The sequence below is a fragment of the Seriola aureovittata genome, chromosome 2 (genome assembly GCF_021018895.1).
Source record: "Seriola aureovittata isolate HTS-2021-v1 ecotype China chromosome 2, ASM2101889v1, whole genome shotgun sequence".
NCBI classification, from domain to species: Eukaryota; Metazoa; Chordata; class Actinopteri; order Carangiformes; family Carangidae; genus Seriola; species Seriola aureovittata.
This window is the reverse complement of record NC_079365.1, coordinates 12,797,169-12,817,105: the sequence shown is the minus strand read 5'-3', so window position 1 is coordinate 12,817,105 and position 19,937 is coordinate 12,797,169. Positions and strand designations below refer to the sequence as shown.

Genomic DNA, 19,937 nt, shown 5'->3' with positions numbered 1-19,937 from the left:
TATTTTACAGGTGAGATTCGTTGTTTATCAGTTCATTAGACATGGTTGGTGCCTCCTTAATTTCTTTCACAACCTACATGGGCAACACTGTCTCCAGCTATTACCTGCCAGAACGACGTACGGCAAAATCGTATTAAAGAAATTAGCAAAACAATTCACTAACATTGTGAACGTCACTGGGGGTTTACCAGAGCACAGTTTGTTCAATTAGTGTGTCAGCGCCATCAACCGGAGTGAGAGAATGAACACCTCGATTGACAGGTCCGTCAGTCCAGCAGGCAGTGAAATGTTTTTATTGAGCAGAGAATGATTAAAATGTTTTGGACACTGGCTTTCTATGAGGGGCCCAAACACTCGATACAAAGAGGAGAAAACATAGAGAGTGACCAATCCTCCTTCATTAGGAGCACTGAAGCTGATGTGAAGAGACTGACCGAGGGACCACCCCTGGCTCCAACTCACTGGGACACACGCACACACAATATGTCTACAAATGTTAGCCGCTCCCGCCGAGTAACAGAGAGTGTTTATACTCACATCAATGATGTCGGAGAGGTCATGGATGTAATATTTGAAGACACAGCTGTTGGTGGCCTCAAGAGCTAGCAGGTACTCATTCCTGGCCTTGATGGCCTTCAGCTTGTTCTCTGTGTACTTAGCTTGTCTCTGATAGGAGAGAGAGAGAGAGAGTGAGATAAAGACAAGGGATTGAAAAGAGGAGAAGTAAAGAAAAACCGGGCAAGAATGAAAGAAGCAGAGTAACGACAGGTAGAGAGAAGGAGGGAAGGGAGAGGGATAATAGGTGTTAGAGTGGAATGCCTCAGTATTGATTATGGATAATAAGAAGTGGAGAACCATGTAGCTGTGACAGGCCCCAGCTGTAGTAGACAAGGTTAGCAATAAGCCAGTCATGCCCTCATAAATCATTCATGAGACACACACACACACACACACACACACACACACACACACACACAGTCAATGTGACAACAGGTGGAGCGCTCTGAAACAGCTTTCCTCTCGTTGCCCTCCATTTCCCCTCCCCAGCCAGGCCTCGCTCACCTTCTCCTTCATCTTCTCGATTTTTTTGACACTGGAGCGTCGGACTGGTTTCTCGTCAGTCTTGATGCTGGCCAGGGTGTCGGGGGAGCGCGGCGTCTGACGGTCGTCCTGTCGACCGGAGCGTCCCATCTGCTTCTCCTCCTGCTTCTCCGCATCCTTCAGCTTGGACTCGGCATTGATGCTGTCCGTGTTGTACATGTGGTATGTCTTCATCACCTGGGAACAAGGGTTGAGATTTGTAGACAAGCATGAATATGCGTGTTTCTCAGTGGGTCTCCTCCCTTCAGTTCTGGCCCCGGATCAAAAGTGGGATTATGCCACTCAGCATCATGAAGAGAGTGTAGCACAGAGGCTCGGTACACAGACAGACTTTTCAGACAGAACCCCCGAGCACTGGCACGCCGCAATATTACAGTCACAAACAACCTCCTCTACTGTACTTGGACATGGTGGTATGACTTTAACATGAAGAGTTAAACACATGAAACGAGTATGTGTGTGTGCAGTGTCAGCCTTATTCTGGTGACCACCGCCAGAGCCATCATTATACGGCTCAAACCCTCCTCAAAACGCCACCGTCAGACACACTGGTCTATGAGTATACATGTGAGCAACTGCGCGTCACTCAAACCAGATCTATTTCTATCTCTTACTACACACTATAATTACAGCCTAAGATCTGCTTTTATGGGCCTTGCTGGGCTGAAGCTGTATGGTTGCTTGCTGGTCAGAGGCATGATGTAGTAGGAAACTTTGCCCACACACAAACAGACAGTGAAACACACTCTGATTGCCGCAGTCCTTTTGGCAGCACCATGGACATGTGTAACCGGCATTGTGATGCCCCTGACAGCGTGAGAAGACCAAAACAACAGACAGGCCAGTGATGATGTGTGAAATATCAACAATCAAGTCAGACTGTCCCGTTTGTAAGAATGTGCATAACAACGCTTTACAGAAGCATGAGTGTATCAGTATATATCACTCCTTTAAAAACATCAATAAGAGCCATGCTAGCAGCTCTGTGAAGCTGTACTTGGGCACAGTGTTGCTATGAGCTAAATGCTAACATGCTCACAATGATAACGCTACCATGCTGAAGTTTAGCAGATATAATGTTAACCATGATCACCATGATTTATTTAGCATGTTAGCGTGAAAACATTTGCTAACAGAGGTTGAGAATTGCATTAGTTTTGCAGGCATTGCAGGTGATTATAAACCAAATTAACTGACCTGATGATGGCTAAAAACTGAAAATTTAGGAGTCACTAAAGTTGTCAGAATTCATCTCAAAGGCGACCATGAATATGTTTACCAAAATTCAATCTAATAGTTAAAAGAAATTTCATTCAAAACTATTAAATGTGAACCTGCTGGTGAAAGAAAAAAAGGGATCACTGAAGTCAGTACGATTCATCTTCTAGGGACCGTAAACATCTGTAAAAAGGTCATGGCAAACCATCCAATAGTTTACCGCTGTGATATTTCACTCTAACCCACAAAAGTGGTGGATAGACCGACTTTGCTTTAGAACCAAGCTGCTAGTGTGGCTAAAAATCTTATATCCTAAAATGATTGTATCTAAAATGCCTCGTTAATATCCATGTTTTTGTGTTGTCTATAAGCTTGTTCTTGTTAGCTCTTGTTACATTTGTAAAATTATTTTTATTTGCAACTGGTCCTTGTAGTAAAGTACTTTGTACCTTTGGTTTTGAAATATGCCGTTAAATATGTTGTGAGTGTGATGGCAGTGGCTTCTCTTACCGTGTAAAGCTCATTAAGAACTTTCATCATGTCTTCCTGCAGCTGTACGCCAACCTCTTTGCTCTGGAGAGACAGAAAAACAAGACACATTCATATGGATGAAAAGTGCCAACTATTCACTAAGTGTCATTATTCACAGATTCTACCCACTGTCCATCTACCTGGTCATCTCTCTGTCAACTAATGACACCCATACCCACTCAGGCTCAGCCAGTGATCAACAGCCCCATCATCAATCAAGATTAGACAATCTTGCTGAACAGGAGTGGATGAGTCACTGGTTCAGATGAATGAGCAAGGCGGTAGTGGACTTGATGGATGTGGAGACAGAGGAGGAAGCTACAGATATGGATCGCTACATGATGGCACGGTGGCAGAGAGCGTAACGCAGAGGAGGCAAGAGGAAAAAAAAGAGCCAAAGACAGAGAGCAAGATGACACAGTTAGACAAGATTAAAAAAAAGAGACAAAGTGGGAGGAACAGGGAGTAATACAGGCAGTACCATTCTCCAGACAGCTACTAATGACTGACGACTTCACGGGAACCCCACGCATCAGCAGGCTCCACACACATTCACAAATGTACACACATAAACACACACATTTCACAGCTCCTCTCATATTTTAGCAGGATACGCTGGGATTCACCTCAACTACTAAAATCACGTCATTCGGACTGGGTTTTAGTAATGATGAAAAGAGAGGCATAAACCAGCTACATATTACACTTTATACAAATTTGTCAATTTGGGAATATACAAATGAAACTGACTGAAATTGAAAGCAGACAGGTAAGATAAAGCAAAAGACAAGCATGGGGGAAAATAAAAGAGAAAAAAAAATAAATAGCAGAGACAGCCAACTGAAAAAAATGGATAAGGAATGCAGAGAAAAAGCAAGAACAGATTTCGTATGTTGAGCATCTGTCTTCTGCTGGAAGAGGGCACAGCAGAGGCGTGGGTTGTGGTGAGGTGTGAGAAAAGGATGGTGGGAAAGAGGTCAAGGGGTTTATGGAGAGCAAGGACTCCAAAAATCCTAATGATGAATTTATGTGGGAGAATTACAGAGAGCAGGAAGGTCGGGAACAGAGGGATATATGCTGCAGAGGGAGAAAGTGACATTAGAGAGATTTAGGATTCTGCTGTAGACGAAAAGAGGTAACAGGATCACTGAGGCTGTCCCGCCCTCACTCTTTAAAGTGCAGTACGAGGCTCAGATTAGGTGACAACCAGCCAGACTACAGCCAGTCAAAAAGCAATAAGCCATGGCTGAGCCCTCATATCTATCAACCATGGATCTTGACCTTTGGACTTACCATTTTGCCTGTGGACATCTAGTCTGGTTCACAACAGAAACTGGTAACTAGCACAGTTCATTAGCCCTGATGTCTGTAGTCCAGGTTGAGACTGTGTACTCATTAATGCAGTCTGACTCATTAGAGCTTTCTCTGTCAGTGACAAGATCTCACACACACACACACACACACACACACACACACACACACACACAACACACACACACACACACACACACACACACACACACACACACACACACACACACACACACACTGCACCAAAAGTATAATTTTGCACTACTTTCCACACTGGCTGAAATTAATGTGTTGACTTCTCTAATATGGGTCGTGGCGTTGGTCTCCATGAGTTGTGTACACATGAGTTGTGCGTGTCGTGGCCCCTGGCACTACTGGTATTCATGCTGCTGACTGGAAATGTTATAAATGAACTAATTATCTACTTAATTAGCCAACAGAGTATTCTCCTTGTGTATTTGTGCAGCCTGTTCATGACCCAGACATGATGAAAGCAGTCCTCGTGCCAAAGAAAAACCAGTGTTTGAGAAGAATGAAAATAGAAATCAACGTCCATGACTCAACCAAGAAGTGAGAGGCAAGGAAAAAGAGAAAAAGTGAGGTTTCCTTTTTTTTTTTTTTTTTGCACTGGTGTATCAGACAGGCAGTAAAATGAGGGTGAAGGTTTGTGTGTGTGTTCTCATCGCCTGCGATCAGACTGTAAATGTAGTTCAAAGACAACCTATCTGGTTAGAAAATCAGCAGCCTCTGCCATGACATTCCACTCACAGACTGCTTCACTTTGCCTTCCACACACGCACACACTTATCTTACTACACTTGTGAGGGCTTTCTCTTGATAAGATTCTTTTCCATCCTCACTACGAGCTTCACTTCCATCTTTACCTTAAACTTAACCCGTGATAGTTTAATCTAAACCCAAGTCTAATCTTAAATCCAGACCGAAGCTGTATGAATTCATTCTTTGAAGACAATTAGCAGAAATTACCTCACCTCGCAGAAATGTTCTCGCTCTGAAACTCTGAAAAACATGAAAAGTTCATATCTGTGTATGTTTACTAAACTCAGTCTCCAATCCTCTGCACTGCCTCTCAAATGCTCCAAATACTTGTGTATTTGGTTTAACTTGTCCAGCCTGGAGATGAATGACCGTCTCCCAGGGGAGAGCTCAGCCATGGTATATTGCTCTACAAGGTCAAGCAAGCTCTGATTTCCAGAGAAATCACCCCCCCCCCTTGTCTTGTCTTCTCATGATGCCCTCTCTTTCTACTCCAATTCTCTTCCTTTTTCTGGTCTCCCCCCGCATTTCCTCGGTCTCGTCTCTTTCTTCTCTATGTCAAGCAAGGCAGAGATCAGAGGAGACAAGAATGAGGCTACTGTATGAACAAATGGCCTAAACTCTGCTGACCTGAGGTTCAGCTGACTTGCTGTCAGTCAATAAAACAGCCCAATAGACAGAAAACAGATGCAGGGGAAACAAATGGACAGGGAAAAAATATGGACATGGTTTTCAGCATATCAGTCTGTAGCTGGTGCATTCTTTTTCTCCTTTGCACCTTTTCAAAAACACTCCTCCACACATGAAAAAGACTTTGAAAGAAGTGTGAGCCATACACTGTGACGGTAACCTCAAAGAAACCTCAGTGAAGTCAAATTCCACTGTGTGTGTGTGTGTGTGTGTGTGTGTTTGTGTGTGTGTGTGTGTGTGTGTTTGTGTGTGTGTGTGTGTGTGGGTGTGTGTGTGTGTTTACCTTCTTGAAGAGGCGTCCTGAGTCCTCGCTGATCTGTGCAAAGCGGGGAATGATGTTGTTGAGGTAGAGGTCGGACAGAGTGGCATGGTCGCGGCTCTCCCTCTTCACCTGAAGCAGCAGCAGGTTCCAGCAGTTCACTGGTGATAAGATGCTTTGCTCCTTCCTACAAGCGCACATGCACACACACACACACACACACACACACACACACACAGGGAGAGACTTAAAATGTATTCAAGGAGCTCAAAGCAAATGTTTAGACAAAAGACTAGCATAAAGTCACTTTCATCTTCTAAAGTTTCCGTCTCATGCTGCTGATAGATGCATACAGACATATACACGAAGACTTTCTTCATGTAAAATGTAGACAGGAATACTGCATAAAAAACACACTATTCAACACAGTGTTTTTGTAAAGATCAGACAAGGCATTGGGATAACAGACAGGGAGGGAGCAAATGCCCAGACAGATTTATGCTCAAAACAGCCACCCTCTTGCTCTCACACACACACACACACCTACACACACACATACACCCACACACACAGCCAGCCCAAACAGGGAACAGGGGATTCAGCCAGGATACAAAACCCAGCAGGAAGAGGTAAGACTCCCCCCCCACAAGTACAGCTGTCGCACAAAGGGATAAGAGAAAGAGGAGAGAGAGAAAAGATAGAGACAGAAAGAGAGAGATTTAAAGACTGTAATGATTTCAGTGTGATAGTCCAATAGTGTTTCATTGTCTTTTGTCAGGTCCCCATAAAGCCAATATATAAATGCAAGGCTCTCAATGTCCTGCTTACACGACAACATCAGCACCAGCATGTGTGACTGTGTGTGTGTGTGAGTGTGTACAGTATGTGTTATGGATGATCCATGGATGATCTAGTGGGCAAAATGGATTATGAGTGAGTGTAAGTGGATGAAAGAAGGTCTTTGTGCCGTTAAGAGCAGCTTTAACTGGATAGAGAGAGCAAAGAGCTGCAAGGCATTTACATCACACACAGACACACACACACACACAGACACACACACACCACACACACACACACACACACACACACACACAAGGGTCAGGAAAAGTAGAGCACTGACCCAAGCATACACAAGGTCGGAGACACAGAGAAAGTCTTTGACCGGGGGGTATAAAGTGGGGGTAGTGTCCGTGGGGAGGTGTGTGTGTGTGTGTGTGTGTGTGACTGTGAGAAAGTGGGATCTGATGAGATGAGTCATAAACAGTGATGTGATTTGCTGGTACTGGCTGTCACTGGTCAGATGACTAACGGAGTGTAATGATTAAAAGAAAAAAAAAAATCCACCTACACACATCACAAAGCCAAAATAGTTCAACTCCATGAACCACATTTTGTATGTTAAACTTGAGCAATGATAATGTGGGCTCACGTGTGTTTGTATCACTTTCTACTGCAACTTCTCTCTGCTGTCTGTTTCTTTTCCGTTGTGTCTGTCTTCACTGTTTGCACAACATTTTTTTTTCCACCAAAACAGGGCCACAGTTCCTCTATTTGCTCAACTGGCCAGCCTCCCTGCCTCCATGTGACATGTCACCCTCAGCCCACCGCGGATGATCACCATGGCAATGGCACTGCAGCAACTGGGTGAAATATCACCTAACTCTCTCTGATCCTCAGCTATCGCAACGCAAACACTGAAATGTCATTGGTCCTTCTGGAGGTCACATGGTGCACGCTGGGAACACAGTGAGTCTTAGGGTCAGGTGCTGTCAGTGGAGGGAAAATGCTAAATAGTCATTTACATTCAGGATCAAACTGCATAGTACTAAACAGGGCATCACTGCTGGCAGTTTCATACAACTGAAGCAAGCTGAGCAGGCAAATTGTTCTTGCACTGACCAAACTAAATACTAGGACCAGCTGTACCACAGAAACACTTGTTGTTTGAGCACAGCTTTAATGATTGGACTAACAACAGGATGCATGAAGGGAAAGGTCCGGCTGCACAAAACACTGACACAATGTGCACAAAGACAGTCAGAGCAGGCATATACTGACATGTTTTCCATATTGTCCTACTAGATTACATACTGCCTGGTATTTTAGTTATAATGATATTTTGATTGTAAATTCTGTCTTTTCTTTTTCTCACAAAAATAATCAAGGCAGTCATATCAAAAATCACTTTTTAATTATATCATATTCCAAGTTTGATTAAATATTGTATGAAAGGGTAAGCAGAAAACAAAACAAAAAAAGAAAAAACACTTGACAGATTTAAATGAATACAACCACAAAAGATACAAAACAGCAATTTTCCGGCCACGTGTGGTCATACGATCCCAAAAACCACATTGAAATAATGTGTAGCTGTCGCCAAGAGTTGTGTAAGGGGCTGCAACTTGTTAACAGTGAAACTGAGCTAATATTTAGCATAAGGGTAGGCTTTGAGTCAGGGTGCAACTTGTGAGGGCTTCTTCATGTGACCAATCTGCCTGTCAGCCTCAGGGCACGCACACACACACACACACACACACACACAAATAATACGGTTAAACCGTCTAACCCCCCACCATTGCTGTACGCTGTCTGCCAAATAGCAGGAATACCAGGAGTCTCCATGGGATCAACACAAACACACACAACCATCACACCCCACAATTCTTGGAGCACCATCAACGCCTGGCTGTATGGAGAAACAGACCCAGACCCACACACATACGCACACACACACAAACACACACACACACACACACACACACACACACACACACACACACACACACACACACACATACACACACACATACACACACACACACACACACCTACATTCAGACACACATACAAAAATACACACACATAACCGGAAAATAGCTGAAATTCCAGCGTGGCACCCGGACTGAGCTGCAGCAGATGCAGGGAGACTGTTAAATACACAGATGTTAGAAGAACAGAGAAGCAAAAGGAGGGTGAGAGAGGAGCAAACAGAGATATGAAAATGGAGATTGAACACTTGTCAGTCAGTGAACTGCTGTATTTTTATTGCATTACGACATGTTGATAGATTATGACGTAAGGAGACCTGCTGCAGTAGCTGAACAGCTAAACCACATATTTTATTCTCTGTCCTTTGCCCTACCTTCTCCTCTGCTCTCCTTCCCTCCCCCAATACGCAACAGAGGGAAACATACACTCTGCAACTGGCTCAGTATTGATCTGAGCTAGAGGGTGTGCATGTGTGTGTGTGTGTGTGTGTGTGTGTGTGTGTGTGTGTGTGTGTGTGTTGTAGATGTGTGTGCATGTTGGGGGTATGTCCTCTTGGCTGGAATTGGGTTTCGTTTAGAGGACCTATCGATTCCTTTCAGTCTGTGCCTGCATGTGTCAGAGAGCAGGGGTGTGGGTTTGCCCCCAGCAGAGAAATTAATGTTTCTGGTAAATTGAAAGATGCATAAGTAAAGACCAGGGGGAAAAAAGAGGAAGTTGGCTGCAGAGGAGGTCATAGTTAACAGGAATCCAAGAGGAAAGAGTCCAGTCCTTCTCAATAGTTTTAGTAATTCTGGAAGATACAGTCTATTCAAGAGTCAGGAGATGTTAGCAAATCAGGTTACCAAATAAAAACAAAACAGTTCCTCCTAATTATTGTCTCTATTCTTTCTTCATTCATTTTCTCTCACAATTCTCCCTGTTTCCAGGGGCACTTGTGTCTTAGCTCCTTCCAGTGGAGATGCAGGAGAGAGAAGCAGGGAAGGATGGAAGGAATTTTATTGACCTGAGGGGTCATCGCTGTTCAATCCAACACCATCATTTTGAAGAGTAAGCAATTACTGATGAGGCACAGCTGTCTCACAAATCATGACACAATTTGGTGAGGCTCCTCGTGTCCCTGTAGGTTGATATTAAAAAAAAAAAAAAAAAAAAAAAACGGTACTGCAGTAATGATACATTAATGCTACTGCAGCTACAGCCCCTTCACATCAGTAGCAGTAATCAATCATTAAAATTTAGAGACAGGAAAATTTCCATCAAAAGGATGTTGCCAAGCGGTTGAACATTTCTGCTTAAGATACATTTGTGTTTTCTTGTCAAAAGTTCCTCTGCAAAGCGCCTTTTTTGATGCACCCGTCAATTTTCAAGCCACAGGCTAAAAGATAGAGGAGTGAGGATGCAAAGAGTCATAATTAACTAAACTGAAAGCACACTCTGCCTCCATTTATGCATTGCTCTGCAGAATTTGTGTGTGTGTGTGTGTGTGTGTGTCTGCACGTGTGTGTGTGTGTGTGTGTCTGCACGAGGGTGTTTAGCAGTTCAGTATCCTTCCCCACATGGAAACAGACTGCTCTCTCCCACCAAAAACTGCCAGATAAATTATACAAGAACATATCACACTGCTAAAGCTGATAAGCTCCAGTGTGTATCTGAATGGATCTTATGTGTCTGTGACAGAGTGAGAGTGAGAGAGTGAGAGAGAGAGAGAGAGAGAGAGTGAGAGAGAGAGAGAGAGAGAGAGAGAGAGAGAGAGAGAGAGAGAGAGAGAGAGACCTTACTCAGTGAGGGACAATCCCTGTTTGGGCAAGGTTACATTCACAGCAAGACACTGCAAAAGAGTCAGAGCACAAAATCACCACCTGCCCATTTCTGGCTGCAGTTACACTTGCGTACACTCACACACATACACACGCACACACACACACGTGCGTACACTCACGCGCACACACAGATTCACAACAGAAATGAGGATCTTAATGGAATCTCCCAGCTATAAATCAGTAGATGTTACATTAGATCAAACTGGAAAGTGATGTAAGTCAGTACTTTACAGAGTGACTAACACCAATGTGACCTCCATCCCCATGCCTCTTGGCCATTCTTCTGTTTCATTTTCTTGTCTGCCTCTACTTCTCTTTTCTAAGGAAGTAAGTCACCAGTTTCCCCTGACACTGTTTAAAAGGCTAAATAAGGAAATTGGGTGAAGTCTCATCTTACTTGGAAACTTTCACAGGGAAGAATATCAGGCTGTCTCGGACACTTGTATACAAGAATACTAAAATGTAAACGGTAAAAATCTGCAGCCCAGTGCGGCAGTGCAATCTGAGTGTGTCATACTTGAGTAGATGGTCCTTGGTACTGCGCGTCTTGGTGAGGAACCTTTCAGCTAGCTTCTCCAGGTTGCGGCTGTAGTCCATCTCAATCTCCGCCTTCTTCCTGAAGAAGTCCTGCAGATCCTGAAGCAGCTGCACCCTCAGCTCACACTGCTGGTCCAAGCACTTGAGCTGTTCCACCAGCTGGGCACGGATCTCTGCCAGGGACAAGAGAAGAGTGGGGGAGAGAGAAAGAGACTGTCAGAGTTTGACCTATTTGTCGGCTTTATTACGGTGTAATCCAGGTGTAGTCAGCACATTCAAGCTACAAAAGAAAATAAATCAAGAATCAAAGGCCTCCTTCCTCTTAAAAAATGGTAACAACAGGCAATGAGCCATAGAACTGGGAAGTAAGCTGCATACATTACTGTTGACAGTACAGTGATATCATCATATGATACATGCCACAACAACATGTAAGATGTTAAGATCTTACAGTTGATGAGTATGGACCCAGCTCCAGTGAAAACACCTGCCAGAGCCCTGACACATCAGCCTGGAGTCTTGGCTGAAATCCATTCCCCTCCCACCAGTTCCTAAAGCACAGACTGCTGCGTATGTGTGTACATCATATTCATCCACATGTGTGCGGCAGTCATTTATCCCAGCTTATCACTTTTCATTCTCCTCCTGCCTCCATCCCCTCTCCCTCCGCCATGCTGCTCTCCAGTCTGGCCTCAAATTAATAGAGTGCACTCAGTGCAGACACACTCGGTAACCATATTCAATCACTGGCTACAGAAACGTCCTCTGGAGAGTCCTGCCCATTGCAGTTATAGACTGAGACACACAAAGCATCCGCAGCAACACGTGCACACATGTAAACACCCAAGGACACAGACACACACGCACACAGACACACACACACACCACACACACACACACACACACACACAGGATGGTGATAAGCTGGATCAGTGCTGACAGCTGACAGATTAATGCTATGCTCTCATAGCTGCCTGCCAATGCTGAGTAGGCTGCGCATGCACCCTTTTAAAAAGTTAAGAAAAACAACAACCACACACATGCACGCAACCCCAAACACACACACACACACACACACACACACACACACAAACCCCAACTGCCAGCCAGTGCAGCTCCATCATGGCAAGTCTATACTCAAGATGTCCTACCTTTACAACGCTGGCTGTACAGAAAGCGGACGGTTTTGGCCTCCATCCTGGCTTCAGTGCAGTATCGACTCCCCTCACATACACACATTCATTCAAACACACACACATGCACACATACACCCTCACAGGCAGGCAGAAACTGAGCCTCTGGCTGACGGCGACTGTTAATGCTGCCTTTGTGTTTAACAGCTGAGAGTGCAGTTTCTCATTACCACAAAGAGAAGTGGGATATCTAAATGTGTCTGTGACCAACCCGCTCCTCCCACCCCCGTCTCCCACTTCTCTCTCGCTCTCTCATAAACACAGACCTAAACACTGTGCCACTAACCAGCGGCTGTGTCCACTCACAGACATTCTTTGCTGATTGAAAAGGCTGGAGCAGAGCAGGTTTGTGGCATTATGACACTACGGCACAAACACTCAAGTACTCGCCAAATAAATGCGTACACACACAGCCAGTGACTGTGCTAATGACCTGCTGTGAATATTTGCTTTGACAACATGTGTTATTGTCCCCGTGGTCGGCACATGTGTGTGTGTGTGTTTGTGTATAATTTCCTCATCGCAAAGCGTCGTCAATGATGGGGGCTGAGTCAGTGTACCGCCTCTCAAGGCTGTGACAGAAAACCTCGACATGGCGGCCTTGTAATTAGACAACCGGAGACGACAACACAAAAAACACGCGCACAAACACCGCAGTGAAAACAAGCGCTCGCGTCGCATCTTTAAAGGAGCATAAGAAGGTGACAGAAAGCATAAGGTAATCAGCAGGTTGAGGGGTGAAGGATATGTAGAGGAAAAAAGCGACAGCAGTCCCATGTGGTCTAAATGTTTAGAAAGCAGGTTTAATGGGGGTAAAATGAATTTAATAGGGAGGCCATGCCCTGAACCCCCTCTCAGGCCCCTAACTGTCACATTAGGATGAAGAATGATTCTGGCAGCACGCTCCATTTACAAAATATATGGGAGTATGAACCAACCAAAGCTAACCCTGAGCTCTGCACACCATACCCCGTTTATACTGGCTGCTAAACTGAACGAATCCCTGCGAGGGATGTTTAAAAAAAGAAAGTCTTTCTCCATCTAAACGCTGTTATTGACATCAGGAGAGGAGTGTTAGCTGAGAGACATGGAGCTTGGTAGAGCAAAGAGGAGAGAAGCCGTCAGAAAAGATCGATGCAGGTCTTCCTTTCCGTCTCATCCCCCTGCAACGGTCGTCATCCCCTGAGCCAGTAAGAAGTGGGATGTGAACTGAAATGTGACGCCTCCACCCCCTCCAGACAGCCCAGTCACATTTTCCAGGCAGATGAGAGCAGGTCTTGTAATCGGGCTCTGGGATTCTACTTTACTGATGCTCTCCTCTCTCCCCCCCCCCCCTCCCCCTCCCCTCTACGCCTCCTCAGTCTGTAGTGCCGAGGGCTGTCTGGCTCCGTCTGCACGAGCCTCGTCCATACACTTATCACATGCGCACCAGTCCCACTGCACCACGACCAAACACACAACAACTCAGCAATACCGGACGAGCTGGTCTTTCTCTCCGGTAGAGCTTCATGTCCCTGTATCAAAACCCGTCGACATACTTCACTTGTCTACATATAGAAGGTGTGAACCGTCCACCAAGGTCCAGTGAAACAGTAAACATCTGCCGTCATTCACAGGAAGAACCCGGTCAAGTTGACCAATCAAGACTGGGCAACTATACCCCTTCAGAATTTGTTTAGTGTAACGTTACTTCACATTTACGCCTGTGTCGTGAAAGTACCTTTTCTTTTTCTTTCTTTGTTTATTTTCCTCACGTTACCGCAATTCTATCCAGTCATAGGAGCCACCTGTTGGTTTTTCTTTTGGCACTCAGTGTAGGTGGGGGGTGGGGGGTGAGGGTGGTGTCGTGTGAATAAGTGGCATCAATGCATCCATATGTCTCTGTCTATGTAGGAAAACGGCGACTTTCACAAAATTGAAATGGTCGAAATCTGAGGAGTGCAATGTCTTTTTTCTGCCTCACCCAAACCTGCCGCTCCTAATCATCCATTATTGATTAGTTTGCTTGTCCTGATCCCAAGAAAGGAAGGCAAAAATAGAGAGAGATGATGGATGTAGACAGCATAACCACGCTAGAATGACATTGCCACCACGGTCAGTGCCTGCAGTAAATTTTGCAGTGGGCTGAAGGCAGCTGGTCTGGGTTGCCTCAAAGCAAACTACAGTCAGACATGTTGCTGCATACAAATGTCTGGATGGACGCTCAGAAGGAAACAAAACTAAAAAAGGAAATAGGCACTGCCAAAAGGCGATCCAACCAGTCACATAATATTCGAATCCCATTTTTGGCAAGCACAATGTGGAACCCAAAAGTCATTTTTTTCCTGCAACATTACATTTTGTAGCTAAAGTTAGTTTTTCTTTTGGAGCAACACAGCACCAGCTTTAGGGCTGTTTTCTTGGGAGCTGACAGAAGTGACGGTTGCCCTGGATGCTGTTCTGAGCTGGCCTAGATACAGGAGCCACACACACTGCTGCGAGCACTCATTATACCTGAAAACAACCAGGCTATGGGCACAACACATACACACTTACAGCGATGGGACACAGCGAATCCAAACTGTCACTCTGAGCCGTTTTGACGACAGCTTTCCAGCTAGGACAGATCTGTCCTCCTCTGTTATTGGACTGGGCTTGAAGAGACACACACACACGGCAAGTGTTTACAACTAGACGTGATGAGTGTTTGAGACAAGGCTTGAAATGGCTGGAATGGGAGTGTGAAGGGAGCGTACAAACGACAGAGGAACAACAGACTGGCACAGACCCAGACCGAAACATCAATTCAGTTCACTTAAAGGTAGTTTCAGTTCATTGCAAAATGAGTATTATTTTTACAGTTTCAACCATCTTTCCTATCAGTAATGAAACACAGCTGCTGACAGATCTAAGTTACAAAGTGGCAGAAGTCATTTTAGATTCCTCCGGTTCCTGGAGTAAAAGTCCCATTCAGTTTCTCCACAGATAATGTTACGCAACTCACATTGGAAACACTTCCACAGTTTGGATGGGCATGACACTCTCCTGGTTCACTCATCAGTACAAAAGATGAACAGCTGCATTAGAAAGTATCCAGTTCTTTGACAGAAGGTTTTCAGATCCGCTACAGCTCTACTTCTCAACAAACTGACAGAAAACACTTCATCGCTCAGAAGTTACATTCAAATAATTAAAACTATTGTCTGTAGGAGTGTCTCATTATGTGGGAGACTCCTGTGTTTCTATGTTGCGTAATCTTGAAGATATTACAAAAAGAAACATTTGCGATGAGAATCCAGATCACAACTCTACTGTGAAAGTCTGGGAACATGGCAATATCACTACAAACAAGTCAGACCAGGCGGGAAACACGAGAAGTCTGATGATCAAACTGGTTTTAAACAAACCGCCAAGTTAGTCAAACTTATTTGGTGGAGAGGAATGAAGTGGTTTAGATAAATATGGAAACTCAAGTCTTGTTCAAAACCATTCTGTCTGACCACTTTTGTATCTTGTTGTGTTCCACATCGTGGTGACATATCCGAGTTCACAGATCTCAGCAACTGACATCAATATGTCATCGTAAGCAATAGGAACGACGCCCACGGCAACAAATGTGAGACTCAAGTCGTAATAAACCAGGATAATCCTTTAAACACAAGCTGCTTTGCCGGCATTGGCTGTGACTAACTACAACCTATGCCAGGTAATCAGTGAACACAGCGTGAACACACACACTAATACAACAGTTAAGTAGTTCTGAGAAATCCAACCAGGAGATCTAGCCACCAGCAAGGTACACTATTACCTTCTTTTTACCACTCTTCTTTTCCTGTTTGTGTTTTTGTGTGTGCGTGTGAACGCGCGTATATGCTGTGTTTATGCAGTAAGGCCTGGTCTTTGTTGCTCCAGGGGCTGATACTGCAGCACAGAGCGGCGGAGAAGAGGAGGGGGAGCAGAAAGGGGGCGGTAATAGTTTTGAGTTGTACCACTGTGAGCTCATACTATTGTCCTCTGAAGAATGAAAGAAACAGAAAGAAAGGGAAAAAGAACAGAAAGCAGTGTAAAGGGTGAGTAATTGGGTGGTGGTGGTGGGGGGCACTGCGTCACAGTGAATAATATGTCCATTCATCCCTGTACACACAGGAAGAGAGGACAGAGAGACAGGAAGTCAGTAGGACCAGTTCATCGCCAGTAGGGAGCACACGGGAGGGGAGGGTCATACTAAAACAACTACAGGAAGCATGTGTATGTGTGTGTGTTGTGTGTGTGTGTGTGTGTGTGTGTGTGTGTGTGTGTACAGACGGAGTGCAGCAGGATGGGGGGATGGACTGAGGTGTGTGTGTGTGTGTGTGTGTGTGTGTATTTGTGCGTGCGTCTGTTTCACCAAATGAAAGAGCCTGAAGAAAAACAGGCAGCTGTGGAGTTCACCGATATAACCCTCTGAACCTGAAACTGGGCAGGAAAAGAGGAGAGAGAGAGAGAGAGAGAGAGAGAGAGAGAGAGAGAGAGACTGCAGGAGAGAAACTGGGCCAGGGGTTTGCAGTTTGAAGGGGGGCAAGCACCGTGTGTGTGTGTGTGTGTGTGTGTGTGAGTAAGTGTGTGTGTGTGAGGGGATGGTGGGGCCAGGGGACGTGATTTTTAGGCAGTTGAACGAGTCGGTAGTCTGAAGCCTCAGGTTGCAGGTAGTATTTCCTCACAAGATTCTTTAGCCGGGTGGAATCTATTAGTTCCAGACATGCCTGCCTAATACTGCTTCACTGTACACACACACATGCACACACACGTACACGCACGAGCGAGGGAGTGAGAGAGAGAGGAAGGGAGTAGAGGAAAAGATAGAATTACAGTACAGTAAGTGTTGGAGGGAAAACTATTGCAGGAATGGGAAGATTCCAGCCAATGTCTTTTCCTTGGATCTGGGCCTTTCCTCTGAAAACAAACACACACACACACACACACACACACACACACACACACACACACACACTCTAAAACTTATATAGGCATTTCCTCTCTCACCCAGAGCTTAAAAATTTAGGAAAAGCAGTGTCGTCTTAAGGAGGAAATTTTACAAGCTTCTTGACTTTTAGACATGGAAAACTCTGCTGAAGCCAAACCACGGCAGACCTGCTGCGTGTGACACAGGAGAGGAGACACACAGGCAGAGAGCAGAGGTATGAGAGGAATAAAAGCTACTCTGCGCGATGACAGGGCATAAATAAGTAAAGAACAGGAGATTTCAGAGGGTAACAGTAAAAGTTATTGGCGTCTTTCTAGTACTTTAGAAATTTCACTTTTCAACCCAACTCCATAATGGAGAAGAGAGTGCTGAGGGATGCTTTCAACAGACTCCTGACCTTTCAGCTTTCAGTTTTCTTTCACACACATACCCACACAAAAAAACAAACAAGCAGCAAGCACCAATTAAACCACTGATGACCCAGGAAATGCAAAAATGGGCTATGAAAGTGGGACTCACTGACATAAAATGCCACAATATGAGCTTCAGGAAATATTTCCCATCATCATTTGTAAACATCTTATTAACAATGGATGAGGAAAAGAGCAGCCCCCCCCCCCCCCCCCCCCTAAAAGTTAAGTTTGACATTTTTGGAAAATGCATAAAGATGAACAACATGTACCTACACTAAATAAAGATACTGGACATCAAACGAGAGATGCTTCAACTAGCAAATGTGACCGAATGCTTAAAAAGTTCATACAAATGTAAAATAATTACATCCGTCACAATGACCATAATATAACTTCTAAGTGGCTTTGCTTTTTTTTTTTTTTTTTTTTTTTAACAGGGGTGTCAGGCATTAGAGATCTAAATATTATATTTATTTTTCTAGATCATTATGTGTTTTTACTCCCAGTGATAAATGACAACTGGGGCCTGCTGATATACCTTGCCTCCCCCCTAAATCATAGCTGTGTGTGTGTGTGTGTGTGTGTGTGTGGGAATCACTGTTCCTTGTCCGTGTTGCTCCCTTCATGGTGAGGGAGCAGGCGGAGGAGGTGAGTGGAGTGAAAAGGAGGTGACAGGGAAGGGGCGGGGTGGGGGTGGGGGGTGTAACTATGGGGGGTGGCACTAAGTGTGTGGGGGGGTAAATTCCTCTGCACTACCCTGCACCTCTCTGGTCAGATCAGAGTCATTAACCCTTTACTGGCCAGCAAGATGCTTTATCTCCAGCTGGAGGAACGACGCAACAGGATGCAGAGAGGAAGATGAGATGTGTGTTTGTAAGACAGTGTGTGTTTGTGTTAAAGCATCTGTGGCCCACAGTCTGAGCCATGTGAGCTCTCATCGGGGGTTCCTTACACTCTGTGAGCTTGGAGCAGAGGTCAGGGGTCACAAAGCTACTGGAGGGGGGTCAGTCTCCCGCGTCAACCAACTGGTGGAATCCAATCCATCAGTTTCAGTTCGGACTAGTGCTGAAGGAGCGCCAAGTACTGAATCCACTCTTCTACCAAATAATCGTTGTATGCTCTGATTCCTCTCATGTGGTGGCACAGGGGCTGGTTGAAGATTGGGGGCTGGGGTCTCTATGCATAATGAAATAGGCTGCTTATCAAAAGTTAACTAGCTCCTCACCCATTTACAGCCTCTGCCTGTTCTACTAACCCAGTCTGGAAAAGAAGCTGACAGAGTGTGTGTTGGGGGAGGGGTGTGTCTCACACAGATGCAGACTGGGGATAGACGGAGGGACTCCAGATGAGATCATGGTTATTTTCAGTATCACTTAATCTCTCAACTATGTTTCATTGATCATTTAATCTGTAAAATGTCAGCAAATTGTGGAAAAATGCACATAAGCAAAAGGTGGTGTCTCTAAATTTCTTGTAAAGCATCCATTATACCAATATAAACAGAGAAAATTAGAGAAATCACACTGCAGATACAGGAACCAGCAAATATTCTGCACTTTTACTTCATAAATGACAAAAATAAATAATTCTTTATCAAAATTGAGGGACTAATTGAAAGACTACTTAATAGTGAATCAATTTGTCAACTGCATCAGCACTAAATGAGATCACACGCTGGTTTACAACTCATCAAGTCACTTGATTTGAGACAGACCTCCCTAAATTCTTGGCTTCTAGGCGTGTGTCTGTCAGTGTGTATGTAGTTCATCCTCAAGGGTACCATCCACCTGGTGTCACCTCTATTTCCTGTCTCTGCTGGACACAGCCATCTGGACCTCAGTCTGTTCCAACAGCCTTCATCATCTCTCTCTCTCTTGCTCCAACACACACACACACACACACACACACACACACACACACACACACACACACACACACATATAGTGTTCTCCGCCATCTGTCTGAGGAGGTATGGATAGGTATCAGACCAAAAAAAAACGCACACACATTATTATTAAAGCACCCTGGTCCAGCAGGAGACACAATATTAAGTGGAGCTGACCCACTGTGTGTGTGTGTGTGTATGTGCGTGTGCGTGTGTGCGTGTGCGTGTGTGTGTGTGTGTGTGTGTGCTCTTTCCAGTGTTTCCAAATGGCCAGTGCATAACACCCCCCTTAATCAGCTTAGCAGCCAGTCGGGGGATTTGAATAATCCACAACACAAGCATGGGAAGGAGCCCGCTGAGTGTATGTCTGTCTGCGCGAGTGGTCTGTCTGACAGTGTGTGTAGTAAGTTAAATCAACCCTCGACAGTCGTGGACAGCACTCTCTCTAAGCATCGAGCATTACAAGAATCATCCAGGACGACTTTCGAATA

At 44.8% G+C, this 19,937-nt stretch overlaps 1 protein-coding gene across 4 annotated transcripts in view; it reads right to left on the bottom strand.

The window, feature by feature from the left end:
* Positions 1-19,937, bottom strand: part of srgap2 (SLIT-ROBO Rho GTPase activating protein 2) — a 53,292-nt gene that overhangs the window by 13,223 nt on the left and 20,132 nt on the right. For 2 of the 4 annotated variants that reach the window (XM_056395514.1, XM_056395522.1), the window contains exons 1-6: positions 12,165-12,344; positions 10,994-11,186; positions 5,912-6,074; positions 2,830-2,892; positions 1,063-1,278; positions 538-666 (exon numbers count right to left, since the gene is read on the bottom strand). In XM_056395514.1, coding sequence (XP_056251489.1) covers positions 538-666; positions 1,063-1,278; positions 2,830-2,892; positions 5,912-6,074; positions 10,994-11,186; positions 12,165-12,252 — 852 coding nt within the window. In that variant the 5' untranslated portion in view covers positions 12,253-12,344. Of the gene's footprint in view, positions 1-537; positions 667-1,062; positions 1,279-2,829; positions 2,893-5,911; positions 6,075-10,993; positions 11,187-12,164; positions 12,345-19,937 lie in introns of those variants that run through there. The other 2 variants (XM_056395531.1, XM_056395540.1) reach the window with 1 other exon arrangement.